At 37.3% G+C, this 25,604-nt stretch overlaps 1 protein-coding gene across 1 annotated transcript in view; it reads left to right on the top strand.

Moving 5' to 3' along the window:
• PHLPP2 (PH domain and leucine rich repeat protein phosphatase 2) overlaps positions 1-25,604 on the top strand; it is a 59,679-nt gene that overhangs the window by 7,575 nt on the left and 26,500 nt on the right. Inside the window, exons 3-6 of the mRNA XM_043436286.1 lie at positions 8,900-9,033; positions 16,919-17,109; positions 22,535-22,660; positions 23,844-23,998. Of these exons, the coding sequence (XP_043292221.1) occupies positions 8,900-9,033; positions 16,919-17,109; positions 22,535-22,660; positions 23,844-23,998 (606 nt within the window). The remainder of the gene's footprint in view (positions 1-8,899; positions 9,034-16,918; positions 17,110-22,534; positions 22,661-23,843; positions 23,999-25,604) is intronic.

The raw sequence follows: 25,604 nt of genomic DNA, 5'->3' as shown, positions 1-25,604 counted from the left end.
ATAGAACCTGTGTTGCCTATGTTGCAAGACAGATTCTTACACTGAACCACCAGGGAAGGCCTTGAAGTTTTATTTTTTTAAGTGATACAGGTAAATAGAATGAAATAAAAAGGTATAAAAGGAAATAAAGAATGACAAGTACCTATGCTCATGCATGAGTATGTGTCACTATTTGTATATAAATTTTTAAAACTGATGGTGCTATCTGCAACACCTTGTCAGCTTACTATCTTAGATACCTTTCCATATTAATATTTTATAATTTTCATTTATTTAATGGCTATATAGTATTCCATTCCACAAGTCTACCATAAATTTATCCAGTCTCCTATTAGTGGGCATGTAGGTTGTTAACAGGTTTTTTTACTACAAGCACTGCTGCAGTGAATATCCTTGTACCTATGATATTTCTCCCACGTGGAAGTCATCTTAGGAATGGAGTTGCTGTCTCAAAGGATATATGCATTTTTTATTTTGATAGATATTGTCAAATTCCTCTTCATAGAAGTGATACTTTGATGAATAATGTAAAAGTATACCTATTTCCCCCTTACTTTCTCCAGAACACGTTAGTGTTAAGTTTTACATGCTTTGACATCCTCACGCATGAACACATACTTGATTGTGAATAGAAATGATTGTCAGCAGTTTTTAGAGAATTGTAAATTCAGCATTCCAAGGACAAATCTTTTTTCAAGCCTAAAAACGTAGATGTTTGGAAATCTTATAGAAATTTTGTTATTTTAATTTTCGTTTATGTGATAGAGTGAGGTTGAACATCTTTTGATAAGTTTAAAAGACATTTGTGAAAAAAAAAAAAAGACATTTGTGTTTTCCTTAAAATCTTATATAAATGCAAAGAAACAAAGTAGTCTCACGTGTGAACTCTTTGATGCAGCTTTAAAAAAAAACAAAACAAAACTATTAGCTCTTTGAGTTAGACCTCAGATAAGAGCTCCTTAAGTGCCTTTCTGACCTCCCCTTTCTCAGTAATAAGTAAATGTCTCCAAATAGAATTTTAAAACTGTGGATTCAATACTGTTGAAAGTGAGAAAGGAGGCTCCCACTTCCACCTAAAAAATGTGGTAATAATAGTAACACATTTAGCTGAGCTAAAAATTGATAGCATTTTAAAAGTCTAAACTGAGGTTTATTATATGTTCCTTTTAGAAATTGGACTAATTCCTGAAAAAAGTAGATTAGCACTTGAATGTTTTCCTTGTTCACCAGTTAACTACATTTCCTAAATCCATTTGTAAAACGAAAGGATCAGATTGGGTGATCCTTAGGCTTTTCTAAATCTTAACACTGATTCCGATCTAATTTTATCAGGTGGAAAGCGTTGACCTACATTATAGCTGGTAGTGACTGATGGGAGTTCAAGTATTTAAACCTTAGACTTACTCATCTGTATTCCAGTGTGTATGTATACAGAGATATTAGAAAAGTGGAGAAAAGCCCACCAGAATTGGCTTGCTACTACTAATTGTATTGTTACTTGAGTCCAAATGCAATACAATTTACTTTTGTGAACCTAAACTGTTCTTAAAATGGAGAGTGTAGCTTTGATAATTTTGTAATGAAATAGCTCTTTGGAAACAAAACAATGAATTGATTACAAAATAATGAAAACACTATTGAACTGTGGTTTGAAGATATGAATATATTTTTTCCTTTTTCTAAAATTAAAAAAAAATTTAAATGTCCTATACAATTTTTAAAGGTTGTACTCCATTTACAGTTATTACAAAATATTAGCTGTATTTCTGTGTTGTACGATACATCCTTATAGCATGTCTTATACCCAATAGTTTGTACCTCCTACTCTCCCACCCCTATATTGCCCTGCCAAACCTCCCCCTACCCCCTCACAGGTAACCACTAGTTTGTTCTCTGTATCTATGAGTCTGCTTCTTTTTTATTACGTTCACTATTTTTGTTGTGTTTTTTTCGATTCCATGTATAAGTGGTATCATACAGTATTTGAGATATGAATGTATTTTCTTTGCTGGAGTAGGAGATAAAGAAGTCTCAGCTAGCCAAAGAAACAATGATAATGATGATGATAGATTTTAGCTAACATTAAGTGCTTTCTTTTGCTAGTTAGCAGGCTTACTGCTTTATGCATTTTTTTTCTCCTTAACTCCTCACAGTAACTGTAAGAGTGGTAGGATTATTCCTTCTCAGTGAGGGAATTTGAGGCTTTTTGAGAGGTCTGGTAGTGTGTTCAAGGTCAGGCACTATCTCTTCTTTAATAAGTTTTTTGCTGTTTATTGAAGTGTAGTTTATGATCACTGTAGAGATTTTGGAAAAGAAAAAATATACAGAGAAATAATAATTTCCAATGCTTAGACTTTTAGTAGATTATCTCATTTAATCCTCATGACAATTTTGTGAGGTAAATACTCTCCCCATTTTATAGATGAGGAAAATGAGTCTTAAAAGGGTTAATCATTTCATCTAGAATCACTCAGCTGGTAAGTGAGACCTGGAATTTGAACTCTAGATTCTGACACTAGCTTCCATATATTGCTTTCCCCTTCCCTCAATACCCTCACATTTTTTTCCAGATCTTTTTCGAAATGAGTAGGTGTGTCTAATTTTTAAAAATGACATAGTTGGACCCATACCATTTATTTATTCAGTTTTATTTACTGCTTACCTCAACTAATTTCCTTGTGTCGTTAAAAATCCCTTAGATACCAGTTTTAATAGCTACAGAGTACTTTATTTTATGCATATGTTGTAACTTATTTAAAACTTGAGAACTAATATGCAGTAATGACTTAGGAGCTTGGGCTCTGGATTGAGAGCCTGTGGGTTCAGATCCTGGCTCAGACTGTTCACTGTGCAAGTGACCTAATGCTTTGTCTTCAATTTACTAATCTATACAATGGAGGATGATATTTATATTATAGAGTTATCTGAGGGTTAAATAAATTATACATGTTATGAAGATTAAATGAATTTCTACTTGTAAGGCGTCGTAAACTCCAGCGTCCGCCTGGGAAGCTTGTTCACACACAGACTCTGGCTCAGTGGCTCTGGGGCCTGCTGTGTCCGGTTAAGCTCCTGCATGACGTGCTACATTTTGAGTTGCGAGAAAGTAAAGTCCTTAACACGATGCCTGGACCTAGTTAGTGTTAACCTCTTTAGGTTACTTCAAGTCATTCAACACTCAGAAGTAGTGTAATAACTAAACTTTGCCTATGAATCTTTTCTTTTTCTCCCCATGAATCTTAAATTGTTGATATCTGGGGGCTGGGTCCTAGAAATGGGATTATTGGCACTAAAATTACCCCATTATTTTTCCTAAATCATCCATGATTTTATTCTTTCCTTACTCTTTTTTAGTTATGGACTTGTCACTTGAATTTAACTGAGGGGTTATGAATTTATAGAATTTTAGCCCTCGAAGGAACCTGAGAGAGATACCTACTAGGAAAATGAACCCGACCTAACAGCCCTACCAACCTCTTGCCCTTTCCATCTGGGAATATGTGTGGGGGCCTCGCTTTTGTCATCACAACTACAGGAGAGAATTACCAGCATTTAGGGAACAAGGACCAGAGAGCCTTAATATCCTCAGTGTATGGGAAAGTCGTACAGCAAAAATTGTCCTGCCTAAAAGGCTAGCAACTTCCCCATGGGAGTCACAGAAACCATTTTCCTTCGTTTTATAGATGTGAAACCGAGGTCTGGAGAGGTCAGGTCCACAGCACATTCCTGCAGCTGCTTGGTGCTAGAGCTATAGCTGGAACACAGGTGTCCTGTCTCCCAGTCCAGTGTTCTCTACCTAATATTTGGTCTGTCTGTTTTATTGGACTGTTTAAGTGATAAATGACTCACTAGCGAAGCTTAGTGTAATCATTGCCTTCTCTTTGAAAAGTTGTAACAACATTACCTTAACAAAATGAAATGCCCTTTGGCTCTTGGTCATATATTTACTTTTATTTTTAGTCATCAAAATGACTAAGATTTCAGTGGCTGATACACCATTTTTTCAGATAAGTTAATAATTGATAAGATATATCTAGCAGAAAGTTATGCCCTTGCGATTTGGAATCCTGAGTTGTAATTCCTTTACTATCACTGACTTGCTGGGTGACCTCTTACAAGTGTCTGAAGTTTCGTTTACCATATCTTAACATTAAAAGGGGGAGTGGAAAGTCCTGTTTCAGAATACATACTGAACTGATTAACTCTGAGGAAAAATTTTTTGTTTTGTTTCATATTTCTGTACTATTTTAAACTATAAAAGAATGTGTTATACATTAAGTAATTTGTCTTTTATTGAAACTTTTGTTTTTACATTTTAGTTTTTCACTTCTGAAATCAGCGTGTATTTTGCATTTTGTTGGTAGGTCATAGTCTAATTGGCAGTGTTTTTTTCTTAATGGTTATTGCAATGCCGTCTGGTTTACTGTGATACAGTTCTGACACTAACCACCGAGACTTTGCACAGAGTTCTTCACAAGTTAAAGGACATTACTCCTGCAACTATTAAGTTATTGCACCCCTTCAGTTTCAGTAATTCACTAGAATGTCTCACCGAACTCAAGGAAGCAGTATTTAAGATTACTATTTAAGTATAGGTGTTAGTTGCTTAGTCATGTCTGATTTCTTTGTAACGCCAAGGACTGTGGCCCACCAGGTTCCTCTGTCTATGGGATTCTCCAGGCAAGAATACTGGAGTGGGTAGCCATTCCCTTTTGGAGGGGATCTTCCCAAACCAGGGATTGATTCTCTGTTGTCTGAGCCAAGTGAATACACACATAGGGAGCATCTGTGTTACCCTCCCAGCACTTGAGTGTGTTCATCCACCAGGAAGCTTCAGTACAGAATTTTTGTTGAGTTATAGGGTAGGATTGATTGATTTAATCATTGATCTTGTGCTTGAACTCAAATTTAAATCTCCAGCCCTCTCCGCCCCCAAGGTCGGGCTCATGTCAAGCCCCAAGCCTCTCCTCAGGAGGTTGGTCTTTCTGTGACCAGCCCCCATCCTGTGTCAGCTCATCTCTTAGCATAAACTGAGAGGTGATCCAAGGGGCTTGTGAATAATTAAGATACTCCCATTACTCAGGAAATTTCAAGAATTTAGAATCCCCCTCACAGAAACCAGGGACTACAAAGTCTAGCAGGATTCTTATACAACAGTGATATATAAAAATAGTGTATCTTTGAAATGATGATGTATCAGACTAATGATGTACAGTAATTTTAAAACATAACTTTTTACATTCTTGGTATAAGTTAACATGGGAAGTACTTTGAGCTCTCTTCTGCATAAATTATTTTAGCTACATTTAAAAATAATATTGTTTGCCTAAAGGCAAGGCTTTGTAAGGAAATTGGCACAGGTTCAAACCCTGATGCCATATGTACTAATTATGTGACTCTCTCTTTTAGTTATTTCCTAGTTTTGTAAAATGTGAGACACTTCTAGCATAGTGTCAGATGTGGCGTAAACATTCATCAAAGTATCCTTGTTTTCCATATCATTATATGTATTGTTGGTCTTAAAAGTTTGCAGATTTTACCTTATTGGCCAGAGATTGAGTTTTAACCTGACTTTGCTGTATAAAATGCTGCTCTGTGCTGTGTTAGGGTCTTGGATACAATGTCTTGGGTTGTAAGAATGCACTCCCACTATTTACTAGTGTTCTTGTGGAGTGATTGTTGTTGTTTCGTCACTAAAGACCTATTCTTTGGGACCCCATGGATTGTATAGCGCACCAGGTTCCTCTGTCTTCCACTGTATCCTGGAGTTTGCTCAGTTTCATGTTCCTTGATGTGGAGTGATCCCTGAAATGAAACTTACTGTTCTCTTACATGTAACTTAACTGTGGGCACTGTTCAGAATAACTGTTGGCTAAGAGCTACACGGGGCTACAGTCCATAGGGTTGCAAAGAGTTGGACATGATTGAAGCGACTTAGCACACAAGAGCTACAAACATTGTTGATAGCATTACTGTATTGGTTGGCTGGTTTGGAGAAAAACAAGCAGATGCACTTATATTCAGATTTACAAGGACTGTTGTAGCTTCTGGAAGCCCGAGAAGCACACTGTTAATAATAGTCTTATTGTCTCTTCTTAAAGCCTTAACGGAAGTATTTCAAATGATGAATGGAACCTTTCTTTGCTAACATATTCTGTCTTACACCTGTTTTGCAATAGATGTATTTCCTTTGATTTGTGAGAGATTTAACACATAGCTAATTAGCAGCCTGTTAAACTTTTTCGAACTCTGAAATGCAGAATTGATCCGTAAGCATATTATAGCATTTTCCCTCCCCCATACTCTCTACTCCCTTAAGCAGATGAGTTTAATGAGTAAATGGAATTAGTCCCTCGTTTTACTTGTTTTTGCACTTCTTGAAATATTTCTTGTTTGCTCATTTATGCTAAATTGATGAGAGCAGATGTGGAGATTCTCTTAGTTTTTTTCCCTCTCTCCCAGGGAAAATACTTTCTTTTGGTGGAAATAGTTAAAGAGGGTTTCCAAAATCTACAGAATCTTTTTAGATCAGGAAATCTGATGATGCAAAATATGTTAGGATATTTCCAATTCTCTTCGTTTTCCAGAGAGAAGTAAGAAAATCAAGCTGGTAAGATAGAGCTTGAAAGTAAAATTTCTTGGTCTTGAATATGTGATCGTTATAGTATATATGTAGTCATACATATACACCATATATGTATAATTATAGTTAAATACATTGAACTCTGTATCCAAAAATAATAGCAGTGTTTAGGTAGAATTTGTATTATACTAGGAAGATGTCTTAGATACATCATAGACCCCTGAGTTGTAAAAGACCCTAAAGATCATCTGGCCTGACTTGATTCCTAGAGCAGACTCTTCTAAGTTGTCTGTGACAGGTGGCTCTCTCTGAGCTACATTGATGGACAGTCTGTTTCATTGTTGGGCATCTCTAATTATTAAGGTTCTGCCTCATTTTTAATCCAAGTCTACCTGTGCAACTTCTTCTCACTGGTCATAGTCCCTTTCTTTGGATCAATCTAGACTAAATCTAATAACCATTCTTGACATGGAAAGACGGAGCTGTTTATGCCCTTGGTCACCCTGTCTTCAGCTTAATCCTTCAGCCAGTCTTCCTGTCACACGACTAACTGACCCCTCCAGGATAGTTTATTAGAAGTCTCTCTTAAAAATGGACCCTTCTTTGAAGGATTCTACCATTGTATGAGGAAGGTGCCCAATATCGTCACAGCCCTTTGTGGACTTTTCTTTTATTTGATTAGAGATTCATTGTAACTGATGTTATTATTCTGAAAAGTATATTTTTCATTTCTGTTAAATTCAGTATTTGCTGGTCTTTGTAGGCTTTTAGTTCTTTGGTCATTCCCCATGTAATAGTTCTGAGTTTACAGAAGCTGGAAGTCAGAACTGAGCCAGATGGGTCAGAAGGGGCCACAACATGGCTTTTATTTTTATCTTTTTTTTTTTTTGTATATGCATCAATGTGATTTCCATTTCTACATTATCATTTTTTTTTACAGTTGTTTATATTTCCCTTTGTAGTATTCTCATTTCATGTTTTTAAAAAGTAAATCTTATTGCCAACTAGTATTTTCTAGTTCTTGAACCACAGAACACAGATCCTTCATGTCTTTATGCCTTGATGGAAGGTGCATCATGTTTCTTGCAGTTAATGCAAGTGGTTCCTATACTTGTTTTTTGATTGTTGTTTCAGTTGGGGGGACATTCTATTTTTATTCTCATTAAAATTTTATTCCATTCCTAAGAATTTTTTGAATAATAATTGTCAGTACGTTATTGAACACTACTACATGTGAAATAATGTGCTAAGCCCTTTATGTACTGTATGATATCTTCTTATAAGCAAATAAATAAATACTTCTAGTAACAACCCTGTGAGTTAGGCACTGTTGTCCTTCCCATTATGCTGGTGAGGAATAAGTCAGTGAGGTTAAATAAATTGTCTAAGGACACACATGAGTGTGTGGCGGAAGTAAGACTCAGACCCAGGCAGTCTGACTTTTGGAGTTCATGCTCTCAGCTGCTGTATTTGTTATAACTGTTTGCTTTCTCCTAAAGTAATTGTAAATGAGGCATTAAGTTCGTGTGATTTTAAAATATGCAGTATCCCCAGAAGCCACAAATGATTACTGACATTCCGACTTTTCCTTGCTTTCAGTCAGAACCATGTAACAGAATGATTTCTGCATTAATTACTGGGCAGTTCTTTCCTAACTTTTTTGGAAAAATCTATCTATGAAGCTAGAGGTCAGCAACCCAAAGTCTCCATTTTTAATTGTGTTGCAGCTTATGTGAAATCAGTTATGGCCGAGTATAATCTTTTACATCTCATAGTTTAAGTTTGAACCAGAGATTCTCAAAGGACCCTCTGGGGGTCTCTGAGATTCTTTAAAGAGGTTCATGAGGTCAAAACTATTTCAAAATAATAATGGGGTATTAATTTAATTAATTTTTATTAAAGAGATTTACAAAGTGCTGAGCAGTAAAAGTCTTATCACTACATTTGTCCTATTTTGAAAATACAGTTTAGAGAAAATATTTGTTAACATGTAATGGGTTTATTGTTATTTAAACATGAATAAATATTTAGAAATTTTTAATTTTAGTTTCTCAGTAAATAAGTAGATAAATGTCGATAGGTATACCCCATGTAACTATCAATAGATAAACCCCATGTAAACAAAAGCTCTTTGGGGGCTTCAAAGACTACAGAGGGATCCTGAGATCAGAAACTTTGAGCACCACTAGTTGTATCATAAGATATTAAAGAAAATTGATATAGAAGTAAAAATCAAGAGCAGTTGAAACATTTTAAAAATCAAATAAAGTGTGTTTATAACTTACCAAATATTTTTCTTCTGAATTGTGTAAGCAGGAGACTGGAACCTACCGAACGACCTCTTCAGATTGTTTATGATTACTTATCCAGACTGGGGTTTGATGACCCTGCACGAATACAAGAGGAGGCAGCAAATCCTGACCTTGGCTGTATGCTCCGATTTTATGGTGGTAAGAATTTTTCAGTGGCTTTGTGAATATATTAACTACTTAAAAAAAACAACTTTTTGTTTTGTATTAAGGTATAGCCAATTAACAATGTTGTGATAGTTTCAGGTGAGCAGCAAAGGCACTCAGTCAATCATATACGTGTATCCATTCTTCCCCCAATCTCTCCTCCCATCCAGGCGGCCATATAACATTGAGCAGAATTCCCTGAGCTTTATAGAAGGTCTTTGTTGGTTATCCATTTTAAATCAAGCATTAACTATTTTTAATTGATTATTTGTAACTTCAGCCTTTTAAAAATATTTTATTCAAAGCTGCCTTAACTTAGACAGTCAGAAAACAACAGCAAAAGTCTTCTCATTTTTGCTCTTTTTGTTCTAGTGTTTTGCCGACTTCTGAATTATTATGTACCTTTGCCAGCATTTCGATCAAATCATAGCTTTAGTTTCAGATTTTCAAATTCCTTATAAGGTTCATGAACTTCTGGATAGTTCGAGAATGTTAAGAAGTAGGTGGTTATTATATATGACTTAACATTTGATGGACTCATCAGATGTGTATATTGTTGAATTTAGTAAGCTTTATTTTTTTTTTTAGGGTTGTTTTTCCTTTCAGTGTATGAGTCTTGCACCTCCTTGGTTAAATTTATCCTAAGTACTTTATTTTTTTTTTTTTTTAATTTTATTTATTTTTTTATTTTTGGTTGCATTGCGTCTTTCGTTGCTGTGTGCGAGCTTTCTCTAGTTGCAGAGAGCAGGCGTTAGTTTCTAGCTGTGGTGTGGGGGTTTCCATTGCAGTGGTTTCTCTTGTGGAGCACAGGCTCTAGGTAGGCAGGCTTCAGTAGTTGTGGCTCACAGGCTCTAGAGTGCAGGCGCAGTAGCTGTGGTGCATGGGCTTAGTTGCCCCACAGCATGTGGGATCGTCCTGGACCAGGGCTTGAACCTGTGTCACCTCCATAGGCAGGTGGATTCTTCACCACTAGACCGCCAGGGAAGCCCTGATATAGTACTCTTTGTATTGGCTGAAGCTGTATAGGCTTGAGTGGGGCTGGAAGATTCACTTCTAACATGGCTCACTCATGTGGCTGTTGGTAAAGGCCCCATTTTTCACCAGCTTTTGGCAGGAGATCTCAGTTCCTCGCTATGTGGACCCCTCTCTCGAGCTGCGTAAATATCTTCATGTTGTGGCAGCTGATTGCCCCCAGTGATGAGACACACACACATGCACATGAGTGTGTGCATACATGTACATGCAAACACACACACAGTTGTTTATGACCTAGTTTCATAAGTCACCATTGTTTTTACCACTTTGTGTTCATTAGAATTGTGTCACCAAAAACAGCACACACTGTTGAGTGGGGAATTAGGCCTCACCTTTTGAAGAAAGGAGTATTAAAGAATTTGAAGTATTTTTTGAAGCAAATATTAATAGCTTATCAATCAGCTTTCAATATTTCATGTGTAGAGCCTTCGGTGAGTTACCTTAGGTTAGAATATAATTTTAATAAGTTGAGGGTCAGAGGGGCCCAAGTTGAGGCCAGTTAGTTTTGCTGTGTTTGCTGAATATAAAAGTTGCTCAGTACTTCAAGGGCCGTTGTGCAAGTGCTAGTTATCAGTCTTGCTGGTGTGGGTGCTGGGGGAAAGTGAGTAGAGTGACTCAGTGCAGATTCATGATATAAAAGCCTTGAAATAACATGTGTGACTAAAGATGAGTGGGTATTATGATTGATCACAGAGATTAAGAGAGTTCAATTAATCAACTCCTTATTATGTATGAGGAAGTGGAGTCTGGGAGGTGTGATTTGCTGGGACTAAATAGTTCAGGTAGCATAGCACCCAGCCTGAGCATTTCTTTATGTCCCATATTCTCTCACAGGTTGTCTGAGACACTTCCATCCAAGGGGCATAAACACATACAAAAGAAACTAGATACAAAAGAATCACATATTATGTTTCCATTCATTTAAAATTTGAAAACAAGCAAAACTCAGCCATATTGTGTAGAGACGTGTGACAGGACCACTGTTTGCCCATCAAGATCTGCTCTTTCCTCCTTCCATAACAAGTCAGGGATTGACTGCTCAGCTATACCTCATTCTCAATCTTTTATGCAGTTAGATGTGCACCTGTGACAAAATTTTCATCAGTGGTATGGAATGAAATTGTGTGCCACTTCTACACCTGGTTCCTAAACCTTCCCATGCAGACTTCTTGTTCTTTTCCTCTCCTGTAGGCTAGGGAGGCAGTCATCCGAGCAACGTTGAAGTCATGTGTTGAAATGGCAGAGCCACCATCAGCTAGAGTTTCTCGACAGAGTTGACTCCTGGCAACCTATACTGCCCACCCTAGCAGAGAATTAGATTTCTGTTGAATTAGATACATTCTTTTTGTTACAGTAGTTAAAACTGCTATAACTAATACATAAGTAGCAAAAATACAAAGAAAACAAGGAAATGATTATTCTAAAAGTGAAGAGAATGGCTGACCTCTAGGATTGAGGGAGGAAGTGATTCCTACAAGTAGTGTTTTGAGTCAGTACAAGTATATACCAATAGTGGCTATCTATTAAGCAATGACATATAGTGTGATAATTACGATATACTAATCAATTTGGTATATACCTGTTGAGAATTTTCTAACTTTTATTCCTATCTAATGTGTATTTGTAGAAATATGTTTTTTTTTTTTTACATAAATCCTATCATTTGGTATTGGTCTTCATGCTTTTTTTCTCCCAGCAGCATTTTGGAGGTCTTTTCTTAACTCTTCTATATGCATTTCTTTACGTTGCATACTGTTGAATGTCACGTATGTATTATAGTCTATATAACAGTTTCCCTAGTGATGCGCTATTTTACATAGTATTGTGGTAAAATTGCATCTTTGCACACCTGTTCTTCTTCAGAGTAGATCTTTAAACATGAAATTATTGGGACTTTTAATATTATTAGCATTTAAAGTTTTTACTAATCTGACAGATTAAATGATGGTCTCATTGTTTTAATTTTGCTTCCTTGATTACTAGAATGGTGGAATATTGTTTCATAGTTATATTAGATCTTATTTTCTTCTTCTTTGAATTAGCCTTTATATATTTCTGTTTATCTTTTTTCTTATCTGAAAGACTTGTGTATATATTCTGAATATAAATCCTCTGGATGCTGTATTTGTGACATATTTTTCTTCCAACTTGTAGCTTGTTTTGTAGTTTTATTTATTGTTTTTTTATGGTGCAGAAGATTTACTTAATCATATTTAGTGAATATTTTCCTTTAATACATTTACATTCCTTTCCTGTCCTAGGTCATAATTATCCTCTATATTTTCTTCCAGTATTTTTATAGTTTTAAAATGTGATACAAGGTAGGAATCTAACTTTATTTTTTTTTCTCTACTGATAGCCAGTTGTCTCAACAATACTTATGAAATAGCTCATCCTTTTCCTACTGATCTGATGCATCACCTTTATTAAGTTCATGTACAGGCAGAGGTTATTTTTGGACTCTATCCTATTACATTGATCTCTTTGTCTAATGCTAATACCAACAGTATTTTTTATTAATATACCTATGTGATAGATTGTAATAGATGATGGGGAAGTTCCCCTTTACTGTTCTAGATTATCAGGAAGGTCTCTAGAAACAGAAGTCTTTCTGAAGAAGTAGTTTTTGAGTTGGTTCCTTAAAAATGGGCACAATTTCAGTGATCACAAAGGAAAAGGAGGACAGGGGAAGGGTATTAGGAATTTCAGTGTATGTTCTGTGAATCAGATAATTTGAGTCCAGATTGTTCTAGGCCTTGAGTGCAGTATCAGAAATTTGCCCTTCATTTGGCAGATGGTAGAGGAAGTGATGGGATCCAAGTGGGGCTGAGAAAGATGAATCTGGCACCAGAATGGATAATAATTCAGGCTTGTATTAGGGATCTGAACTAGGGAATGGGAAGGAATCATTCATATAGAGACTTTTTGAAGGAATAGTAAGTGTTGGTGGTTGATCAAGAAAAGGAGTTGAAGAGATCCTAAGAGGCAAAACTGACCGAGGTTTTGAGCCTGGGTGGCTTTGGGAGAATGACAGGACTTGAGTTGTGAGAAGGATCTGGTTTCAGGCAAGCGTAACTGTAAGCAGTGGTAGACATCCAGTTGGAGATGTCTGGCAGGTAGTCGGATATGTGGAACCAGGAGCTTTGGAAATACAGATCTGGGAGTCAGGTACATGGGAGTGTTAAATCTGCAGAGGCTGTTAAAGATTGAAAGTAATACTTAAAATATAGGAAAAGAAGGAGGCTTAAGGCAGGACTTTCATTATATTAATAATGACTGTCTTTATTATATACCTTCACTATGTGCTGAGCACAGGTGCTTGAGCACTCTGCATACTGTTTTTCCTTTCATCCTTACAAGCATTCAGGTAGATATTATTACTCGGGAGAGGTCTCAACTGATTCTAAATCTCATCTTCTTAACCTCTAAGGTACCCTTAGTCTTTAGTTGATAGAGAAACAGTTTAGAGGAATAAGAAGGATCCATAAAATGTGAGACCTGGGCAGGACTAGGGATCATCTAATCCAGCTCCTTGGTCTTTAACTTGGGAAATTAAGGCTCAAAAATACGTTAATAGAACTTGTTCAGGGTCACAAAACCAGATGGTGGGATTACTTCACCAACCACTGCTTCCAAGTTTGAAATTTGTTTTGAAGTTTCCTGTTTTACTCTTGCAGTGTAAGTAAATGTTTCATTTTTATCCCCAATAATATCAGCCAGTGTTTATTTATTTGTCCCTTTAACTTTCTATTTTTAACTGGCTTTAGATTTTCAGAGCAGTTGGAAAGATAGCACAGACCGCTCCTGCACAGCCTTCATGCAGTTGCTCGAGCAGTTGTTCCCATACAAACAGTGCTTCATTTTCCTCTGGCTTCTTTAAAGGTTTTTCCTTTGTCTTTAATTTTCAGCAGTTTGATTATGAACTGTCTGGGCTTGACTTTGTGTTCATCCTATTTGGGGTTCTCCAGCATTCCAGATGTTCTGTCCAGGTTTTATAGGTGAATTCAGTGGGAGAGACAGGGCCGAGTGTGCTTTCTCTAACTCAGAACCAGAACCTTAATGGTATCTTTTGATTAAAAGAAGTATTTCATTTTGATGGAGTCCAATTTAGTAGTCCTTCCCTTTATTATTTTCTAGAAACTATATTGCTTTACCTTTCAGTTTATATTCTCAAGGTCTGTGTGACTTCATTTTTTATTGTCTGTTTTGAGTATCATGATCTCATGAACTTATGTATATTTGTTTCAATTCATTGCAGCCATTTTTCTTTCTGATGCTTAATTTGTTGCTTCTCAGTTCCTGGGAGCTCTTTCAGGTTGCCTTCTGTGTCCTTCCAACATGACTGCAGTAGGGCCACCCAGGTGGCTCAGTGGTAAAGAATCTGCCTGTCAATGCAGGAGCCACAGGAGATGCAGGTTCGATCCCTGGATCAGGAAGATCCCCCAGAGGAGGAAATGGCAACCCATTCCAGTATTCCTGCTGGGAAAATCCCATGGACGGAGGAGACTGAGGGGATATAGTCCATGGGATCACAAAGAGTCACTGAGTGACTGAGCCTAGCCCAGCAGTCTTTGGTAACATTCTAGATTTTTCCATTAAGTTCTTACACAAAAAGATGTCCTAAGCTGATCTTTTCATCATCTAACTCACACCAGGAATAGGTGATTTTTCTAAGGACTCCTGGTTCATTTTATTTTATTTATTTATTTTTTTTTCTTTTTTTTGTTTTTTTTTTTTTTTTTTTTTTTTTTTTTTTTTTTTTTTTTTTTTATTATTTCTTTCTTTCTCCTGGTTCATTTTAATGAAACATAATGTTTAGAGATTATACTATGGGCAGTAGAAGTACTCATTGTTAGAGAATTCTCCTTGATTTTTTAGAAACTTTAAAAAAAAAATTATAAAACATTCCATGTTCTTTATGAAAATGAAAGTGTCAGTTGCTCAGACTATAGCCCACCAGGCTTCTCTGTCCATCGGATTCTCCAGGCAAAAATACTGGAGTGGGTTGCCAGGCCCTTCTCCAGGGGATCTTCCTGACCCAGGGAACAAACCTGTGTCTCTTACGACTCCTGCATTGGCAGGTGGGTTCTTTACCACTAGCGCCACCTGGGAAGCCCCTATTTTCTATTTTCTTTATAGAACATTTCAAAGTATAAATATATAGGGAAATTAAAATTATCCGTAATTTTCCACTTAGAATCTTGACTTTTGAGATTGTAAGTCTGTTTTTAACTAGAACTATTAGTCATTCCAAACATTTATTAGAACTTCCTCATTCTGTTTTTTACCACTTTCAGAAGATCAGAGACTTGAGGCACTCTGAATATCTAGCAAACTCTCCAAAAATAATAAAAAGACAGCATACTATTTTATGTATAAATAACTTATTCCCCCCAAAATTGAATATTCCTTTCTGAGAGTAGCTACAGATAGCTACTATAGAAACACAGATGAGAAGGAAAGAGCCTTAAAAGGATAAACTTATAGAGTTTCTTAAAATATGATTTGTGGGCCATCTGCATTTAAATTACTTGAGATACTTGTTAAAACATACTTTCCTTTGTTCCATCCCAGATCCTCTGAATTAAACTCTCTGTGGGTAGGTCTTAGTGTTCTGCATTGTAAACTAATTCTTAGATAATTCTTGGGCACATAGAAATTGGAGAATCCCTGATCTAAAGGAATTCTACAGTTGAGACTGAGAGGGAATTGGAGAAAACTTGAGTGCTTTTGTAGCTTTGATGGAAACAATAGGGAGGGTGGAGATAAAGAGTGAGAAGGAAGAAGAACCAAACTCCCCAAGGAATGTGGAATTTAGAATATAGATGAAAGGGTTGGCCTAGACTAGAAGGAGAAATGGTGGTGTTAACATACAAAGTTTAAAGCTTTGAAGTAAGCCAGCCCATTTCCTCATTTTTTATACAGGAAACATACAGTCAAAAGGGTACCATGATGCCCAGGGTTTAATCAATTATGTAATAGTATTGGGTAAAACCCAGTTTTTTCACTTCCCAGTCTGTTGCTGTTTGCTCAGCCTCATACTGTTGCTGCTTCTGTTCATTTTTGTGTAGAGTTACTGTCTGTTTCCAATAGTACTTTAACCAAGAACATTTCTTCTGTTATAATGCTCTGTTTTGTTCACCATTACCTGTCATATAAAGTTTTCTAAAGGGTGGTAAAAGAGAGATGCTCTTGCATGTCTGTATCAGCTTCTGCTACCGTGATTGGGATAATTGATTGAAATATCAGCCAAAAGCTTTTCCACACACAGAGCGGGAAGATGGAGGATTGTGTACAGAAGTAGTTATTAATTTCCTCCTTCTGCAGTAGACTAGGTACAACAATAGTGGCTGCCTCTTAGTCCATACTTCTTTTGTATCTGAAACCCTGCTTACTGCTTTATATTCATCACCTTGATTTTTTATGAGAACCTTCCAAAGGTAGGTAGTGTTAAGATCTGAGCTGTGTAAGCGGGGGATGTCAAGGTCAGGGAGGTTATGTACTTCAAGGAATCAAAGTAAGTAGCAGGACTCAAGTTTGAATGTCTGACTCCCAAGTCCATGATCTTAACCACTCTGTCATACTGCCTTTCTTTGTGTACATGGGGGCTGTGACTGGAAGAAGGATTGACAGTGGCATCTGAAATTCATAGTGCTTCCCATTGTATAACTTCAGGGCTGGACAACATTTTAAGACTGAGAGCTTATTTTGTAGTACTTACATTGCTTGGTTACTTAAATCTGTATTAGGGTTGCTGAATGTTAACATGTAATGCTTTCTTTTTCCCTTTCATTATTTTTGTACCACCTTAATGGTGGCTTCTGATATACTCTTTTCTTTTCAGAAAAACCATGCCAGATGGATCATCTGGATCGAATCCTTCTGTCTGGCATCTATAATGTACGCAAGGGAAAGACCCAGCTGCATAAGTGGGCTGAACGCCTGGTTGTTCTCTGTGGCACCTGCCTCATCGTGTCCTCAGTGAAGGATTGTCAGACTGGGAAGATGCACATATTGCCTCTGGTTGGGGGAAAGGTAAGACCCACAAAGATAAATTATTCTTTCTTTGGTCATCTTAATTAAAAAAATAAAAAATCACATATGCCTTTCAGAGTTTTTTCCACATCTTTTCAAAGAAGCTATTCTGAACATTATTAAAGATTACATCACAAAGTTTTTGCATTCTTAGGTTTAAAAGAAACGGACTCAGGCTAATTTACACATAAAACAAGTTTTTTACATCACAGACTCCCTTGGAGGTCCAAAGACTATGTTGTTGATCAGTTGCTAAGTCGTGTTGGACCGTTTGTGACCCCATGGACTGCAGCATGTCAGGCTCCTGTGTCCTCCACCATCTCTTGTAGTTTGCTCAAATTCATCTTCATGGAGACTTATCCATGCCCCAGGTTCTGCCACAGAACCCGTCTGTTGAAGAAACCCCTGCTTCCACTGCTAGGCACTAAATGCTGTCAGTAGTACCACCAAGAGTAGCCAGGGGCTGCTGCCTTTGGAAACTAGAAGTAGTGGCTCCTTTTGGAAACTAGGCTGCCTTTGGAAACTTAGCATCCAGCACCAAAACTGATTCTTTCCTATTTCTCCTTTTCTCCCATTAGACTGAAATTGAGTCTGGAGTGCTCATAAACTCCTATCAAGCAGCCAGAGAGGCCTGCCTTTGGAAACTTAGCATCTTCCACCAAAACAGATTCTTTCCTATTTCTCCTTTTCCCCCGTTAGACTGAAATTGAGTCTGGAGTGCTCATAAACTCCTATCAGGCAACTAGAGAGACCTGCATTTTTTGCATCTGTACAAGAGAATTCCCCATGATAGGAAAAGCAGTCGAAGTCATCAGAGTGATAGATGATTGGAAACAGATAATGCTACTGTTTATTGGAAGTTATAAGAGAGAAAAGAACCTGCAAATAATTGACAGGCTGACAACAGCTTTCTTTTCATCAACAATATGTACAGAAGAGTATTTGCAAAATTACTGAGAGAAAATAAATGTCAACCTGTATTTTATATTCAGTTGAATTACTTTGTGAGAATCAAGGCAAAATAGAACATTTTCAGACATTTAAAAACTAATGAGGGTCTTACCTGGTGGTCCAGTAGCTAGGACTTTGTGCTTTCACTGGGTTCAGTCCCTGGTCAGGGAACTAAGGTCCTGCAAGCCATGCTGCACAGCTGAAGGGGAAAAAAAAACAACATAAAACTAATGAGCTGGCATATATCCTCACTGAAAGAACTACTAAAGATGTATGTCTAAAAAACAACACCTCTCCAAATAAACAGGGAAAAAAAGAAGAAAACAACAAAGGAACAAAGGAAAGTAAATTCAAAAGGAAGGTATAAGATATAAGAATAGATGATGAGTGCAAACACTGATAAAATATGGTAGTAAATTTAATACTGATTGTAAAAAGATTTAAATTTTTTTATATTTTAAATATAAATTTCAACAACTAAAGCTCAAACACCTGAACAGCAGTCAGAATGTGGTGATGTGTTCAATGAGGAACATGTGACGCAGTCTTTGGATAAGAGGAAAGAAAGAAAGTGAAAGTGAATTCGCTCAGTTGTGTCGACTCTTTGCGACCCCCATGGACTGTAGCCTACCAGGCTTCTCCGTCCATGGGATTTTCCAGGCAAGAGTACCAGAATGGGTTGCCATTTCGTTCTCCAGGGGATCTTCCCAACCCAGGGATCGAATCCAGGTCTCCTGCATTGCAGGCAGACGCTTTACCCTCTGAGCCACCACCAAATAGCTTTACGTTTTGTTAGAAAAATGGTCAAGTACAAACTTAAAAATTTTAAGGATCACTACTAAAAGTAGAGTGGGAAAAGAGAATATAAATTCTGTAATGCTAAAAGAAGGCAGGCAGGTAAAGGATTGAGAAAAAGGAGCAAAATAATTAGCATGGTAAGTTATAAATCCAAATATTTTGTACTACTTACTGTCTATAGGAGACACACCTAATAGAAGGCTGAATATGAAATGATAGAAAAATCACACTAGTCAAATAGCAACCAAAAGAAAATTGGTGTGGTTATATTAACAGCATACAAAGTACATGAAAGTTTGTATGCAACATAGGACTTGTGTCAAGACTACATAAAGAACATTTACAACTTGGTAATAGACAACCTATTTTGGCAAAGTTGGGAAGCGACTAGGAACACAGTCACTTTGGAAAACCTGTTTTTTTTGTTTCTTATAGTTAAAAATCTGCTTATCAGAAAGCTGAGCATTTCTCTTAGATACTGAGAAATGAACACAAATATTTACAAAAAGTGTAAGTGAATGTTCATAGCAACTTTGGTTATAATTGACTCAAACTGGAAGCAACTCAATGTTCACTGAGTGGTGAATTGATAAAACAGATGTGCTGTATCCACATGTGCTGTATTCACTGCGCCACTGAGCAGTGAAAAGGCATGAGCTGCTGATACACACAGGAAAAAGGGTGCGTCTCAAAACATTCAGTGGAAAAAGCCAGATGTAAAAGTCTATTTATTGTATGATTCAATTTACGTGAAATTAAAAAAAAAAAACTGTAGTCATAGAAAAGAGACCAGTTGTTGTGCCATGATATGGAAGAAGGGGATTGGCCGCAAAACAGCATGAGGGATGTTTTGTGGGTGATGGGGTTGTCCAACTATATTTGTTCCATCTCGTCAGATTGTTCACTTACAGTTTATGAATTAAAAAGAAATCACAAATTTAATGTAAATTATAACCCAGTAAAACTTGCCTCCTGAGAAAGATATTAATGTGCAAAAGCATTAATAGGGATAAGGAGGCTCACTGCAAACTGATGAGAGGAACATTTTACATGTATTACCATGTAGTCTCAAGATACATATTGCAAAACTTAACAAAATTACACAGAAGTTGACAAATTGTGGAAGATTTACAAGCCTTTCTCAGAATTTGACATTATATGACTATTTTTCTGTGTCAAACATCCCATAAAAAATATTTCGAGGAAAAGGTTATTCTAAAGCAATCAATAATGCCTGTTCTTCATTTCAACAAAGTCCTTTATTTTGACACAGACTCATTGAATTGTGGTGATTTATTACTAATAAAAATAGCCTAGTTGTAAGCATCACAATTGAATGTTGTGAATATTATTTAATTTTATTGGATCTTTGTAATATGATTCTTATTTGTTTAAAAGTATTTTGTGTTTCTGCCATTTGGTTCAGTCTTTACTTGGCACCAGAAGTCTAATGATTTATAACTTGGAAGTTTCCAGCTGACTCACCGAGATTCAGTAGCTATGACATACAGAAGTGAGATGTCAGAGAAAGATGTAAGTGGTTCCATAACTATAAAAAGACTTCATCTTCATCAATGGTATATAGGCTGGGTTGTTGAAGAAAGCTGTTGTTGTGCTATGAATCCCTACCATCACCCCAAATGGGACTGGAGGAAGTTCTGACTGTTTCCTCAAGCCTAGTGAAAGAGGTTTCAAAAGAACCCACGGAATCCTGATTCACATTCCCTGCAGAAAGGGGGACATAGTACACTGGTATCCTGCCTTCTGACCAGAAGTCTTGAGGATGAGATAGGCTGCTTTGGTGATTGAGCCTAACTCATGTGTTGGGATTCTTGTGTATTCCTTGGGTTTGTTAGTATGTGACCCAATTGGGTTGAGAGAGAACATGAGCCATTGGGTGGGTGGGTGGATTCTCATGTCTGGTGGGGCCACCTGGAGAGGCCAACAGACGTCACTAGAGGATGGGCTGTCAGCGGACCACCAGGTTCCTTCTCGTCTGGGGAGGAAGGGGTCACCTACTGGAATAGTATGCGTTAGCCTGGTCAAGGAATCTGTAGGTGAGAAGCCACTATTGGTTGAATTAGGGGGCTGGTATCCAAAGAACCTTCAAAAGGACCTCTTGAGGAAGATCATCTCCTTTAAAATCTAGTAGGTCCAGAGAATGTGAAGTCAGGTTATGACTCTGCTAGTTTAGTAATAACCTTTAGGTTTGCATGTTCCCTGTTCTTCATTCTGCCCCACGTTTGTGCTGGACAGGGTCAGAAATGGCTTCTAGCCCATCACCTCGAAAGTAAGAGAAGGGGTGAGTCCAAAAAGGAGGCCAGGGTACTCCTTGCAGGCAGGCGGACAGCTATCTCCAGTGTACCACAGTGGAGGTGGAAAGGTTTGGAGCAGTCTTACCTTTGAAGTGGAAACTTTGGCTCTTACCTTGTGGGCCTGCAGACTCTCCTGTTCTGAAACCCCCTGCAGTGGAAGCACAGAATCCTAACCACTGCACCACCAGAGAATTCCCCCTTTGTTTTTTTTCTAAACAGCTTTATTGAGATGAAATTCATATACTGTATGGTTAACCCATTTAAAGTATGCAACTCAGTGGCTTTTAGTAAATTCACAGAGTTGGGCAACCGTCACCATAATCGATTTTAGAATATGTCCATGACCCTTTGAAAAGAAACCCTGTGCTACTTAGCCTTCATCTCCCCATTCCTTCTCTAGCCCCAGGCATCCATTAATCTACTTTCTGTCTCTGTAGATTTGCTCATTCTGGACCGTTCATATAAATGGAATCATACAACGTATGGTTCTTTGTGACTGGCTTCTTTCACTTAGTGTAATGTTTTCAAGGTTCGTGTGGGTTGTAGTGTGTATCAGTGTTTTATTCTCATTTATGGCTGAATAGTATTGTATGATGTACTACATTTTGTTTATACATTTACCTGTTGATGAACATGGAGGCTGTTTCTACTTTTTCCTATTATGAATAATGCTGCTGTAATTCACAGAAACTTTCTGTGTGGATGCATTTTTTTCTTGGGTATGTATCTAGGAATGGAATTGCTGGGTTACGTGTTACTGTATGTTTAACCTTTTGAGGAACTCCCCAACTATTTTTCAAAGTGACTGTACCATATTACATTCCCAGATTCAGTTTCCCTGCATCCCTGCTAATGCTTGTTACCCAACACTTGTTATTATCTGTGTTTTTTATTTTAACCATCCTAGCGGATGTGAGGTGGTACCTTGTGGTTTTGATTAGCATTTATCTAATAAATAATGACATAGAGGGCTTCCCAGGTGGTGCAGTGGTAAAGAACCTGCCTACCAATGCAGGAGACACAAGAGAGGCAGGTTCTATCCCTGGGTTGGGAAGATCCCCTAGCGTAGGAAATGGCAACCCACTCCAGTATTCTTGCCTAGAAAATTCCAAGGACAGAGGAGCCTGGCGGGCTACAGTCCACAGGGTCACAAAGAGTCAGACACGACTGAGCACACACTCAATGATGTAGAACATTGTATCATGTGCTTATTGGTCATTCCTCTGTCTTTGGAGAAATATCTTTTGAGATCTTTTGCCTACTTAAAAAACTTGAGTTATTTGTCTTTGTTGTTGTCCTGTGATTTTTTAGATTGGGATTGTTATTTTTAATTGGTTCTGGTTTTCTCCCCGCTGCTTCAGGTAGAAGAAGTGAAGCGACGTCAGTACTCCCTCGCATTCAGCTCAGCTGGAGCCCAAGCGCAGACCTATCTTGTCAGCTTTGAGACTTTGGCTGAGTACCAGAGGTGGCAGCGGCAAGCTTCCAAGGTGAAAAGCTGTCAGACGTCCTCATGGGGAGATGAGAACAGAGAAACCAACAGAAAGATATTTTGAAACTGAACTTACTCCCAAGAGATTGAATTATAATTCTTATGTACATCACTCCAGGCTTTTCTGAATACATAGTGAATGAAATGGAATTCTCCCAGGTCCTTAACTTTTTATTTATATTGGCACAGTGCAGACCACTTACAAAAGTGTTTTCAGGTACCAACTCTGTGAGGAAGGTAGGGGCTTGAAGGAATAGAGACACAATGAGGTTCAAATGACTCTCCCCCCACTGTGGTGGTCCGTGATAGATGGAGCTGTCCCCTAAGTCATAGTCTGATGCTTCTGTCTGTATTTAGCCCAGCCTTTAAAGATGAATTGCTCTTAAATTATATTTCATTTTCCAAATTCTCTTGTCTTCTTAGCCATCTTTTCAGGATTTAAACACAGTTTTCTTTATGGGGCTAGGTAGTTGCATTAAAGATTGTTTCAGTATAATGACATGCCACCAAAACATGAATGACTTTTGTTGTTTTTTTTAAGATCCGTTTTCATAGCCCATGTTTTGTTAGTATACTATTATAGCAATATAAACCTTGTTTCAGTGTTATTTCTGTATTTGTGATAGTAATAAAATCTGCTATGAATAAATCTAGTTTCAATTTTAAACAGCTTCTCCATTCTTCTGCCCTTGTGAAGAGAAATTAATATTTTTTTGAGCATCTTTTGCATGCTAAGCAGCAGTGCTGCATACTTGGTTTTTTAATTTTCCTCACGACAGATGAAGAAACTGAGCAAGTTAGGAGCTTGTGTGGCTGCAAAAGGCCATATTAAAAGGTCTTTTAATACCACATTCCCTCCTGATGTTTTGAACTTGGAATCATCTTAACTTTACTTCCTGCATGAGCTGTTACTAACTTTCCATCTTTATTTTTTTTTTTTTAACTTGTAGACACTTTACACTTTGCTAGCTTATACCTTTCTGTTTTTCAAGCATCTTATGGTTTTGGGGAGAAAGTTAAAATTCACTGCTGCTTATAAATGAATACTCAGATCTTGTGACCTTTCTTGTCTTCCCCATCTTTTTAATCGGTTCCTTCTTGTGTCAGTGCTGTTCCATCCTCCGCTGGGTGGGAGACATTCAGCACTGGCTCAGATGGCTCTTCTCTGTGACCTCGTCCAGGTGGTGTCCCAGCGCATCAGTACCGTCGACCTCTCGTGTCACAGCCTTGAGGAGGTTCCTGAGCATCTCTTCTACAGTCAAGATATCACCTACCTCAACTTGCGACACAACTTCATGCAGTTAGAAAGACCAGGGGGCCTTGACACTTTCTACAAGTATGTGGGGCACAGGTTTCCAGACCAACTTACTAAAATCTAATTGTAGTCAATATCTGTAGATAAGCATGTTTACCCATTGTGTACATATTAGAAAATTTCCCCTCCCTTTTAAAGAAGTAAGAATTTTTGTTCAGTTTTCCCACTCCCCCTCCCCCCTCTGTACAAGGTATGATAGATGAAAAGTTTCTGACATGGAGGCAGCATCGAGCTGCCCTTGATCTGGATATTCTTTTTCTATAAGTCATTGACGGTGGAGCGTGATCTGCAGCCAGGGTAAATAGAGAGAGTCCATATTTGAGAAGTTTTTAAATCAAAAGTTTCAGACTTAAATAACTTAAAGGAAATAGGCCAAATTTCAAGAATTCCACTCCCAGGTTAGGGCTTTTATCTTTCCTTTGCATCTGCTACTGCTAACTCACAAGCCTTTTGTCAGCGATGAAACCTCTCTCTCCTAATAAAGGAACCATTTCAGTCCTAAGGGACAATGACCCATATATTTTTTTCCATCTCCTTTGTTAGAATATATTCCCCATTCCCACCCTCCACCAACTTCACCTCTTTCCTTTCTTTAAAAAATGGGTAGAAGTGTAAGTAATTTGGCTTCTTGTGGGGAGGGGAGAAGTTGAAAGTGAAAGCGTTCAAACTACATGGTAATCAAAAAGCTAAATGTACATTGAAATGACATATTTTACATACTTAGTAACTAGTATTTCATAATTTTCAAAAAATGTATGATTTTTACCTCATCTGAAATGTTTTGCAAAGTTTTCAAACATAAGCCTCTGTGTAGTAATGAGATAGTTATTTTAATAATATTGATGTTTATAAATAAAAACAAGCTATAATTTTAAGGAAGTGGATAAAAACAAGCTATAATTTTAAGGAAGTGGACTTCTAATGTTTCCTTCTGAATTTCTATGAAAATAGGATTAGTCTTATTTGAGGGCTGGCTTAGGAAATTGGAAGTCAAGGTGCCAAACCAAAGGAACAATCAGTACTCAAAGTCAGGATATTTGGAAGTCAAAAGTTGAAATTTTCAAAGAGAAATGTTAGAGAGGGGTACCATAGATTCAAGTCTAGAAGCAGATGTTATGGTTCATCATTGTGGAGATCACCACCTTAGCCTTACCATCTTGCAGTAGTATAATAATGAAGTATAATACTCTTAAGTAGAATTATAGGAGTGACTCTTTAGGATCCAATTTATGATGATACTGTCTCTCAGTGAGATATCATGTAGATACTTCTATAAAAATTTGAAGTGTTAAAAATTACTATTTTGTGTTATGTATCATCACATTACAGTAAAACTGCATGTCACCTATGTATTTTTTAACTAACTGGCTCAGTCATCTACAAAAAGAGAAATTGCTTGTAATGAGATTTGATCCACAGGTTTGCTAGCTAGTCCTGTGTCCATGAATTGATTAATTGTAAGGCTTTTGTATTTTGCATGTAGAAATTTCATAAAGGAAATTATTTGACGCATATCAATAATGGTATTGATTTAACTTGATAGAAAATAATTGTACCATTGCGAGTGTTTCAAGAGTTTCTGCCTTTCTGAGGAGAAGAGAGAACAACTCCCATCTCACCAGACCTG

This window comes from Cervus canadensis, chromosome 18, assembly GCF_019320065.1.
Source record: "Cervus canadensis isolate Bull #8, Minnesota chromosome 18, ASM1932006v1, whole genome shotgun sequence".
NCBI lineage: Eukaryota > Metazoa > Chordata > Mammalia > Artiodactyla > Cervidae > Cervus > Cervus canadensis.
Note: the sequence above shows the minus strand (reverse complement) of the source record. Positions and strands in the feature narration are given on the sequence as shown.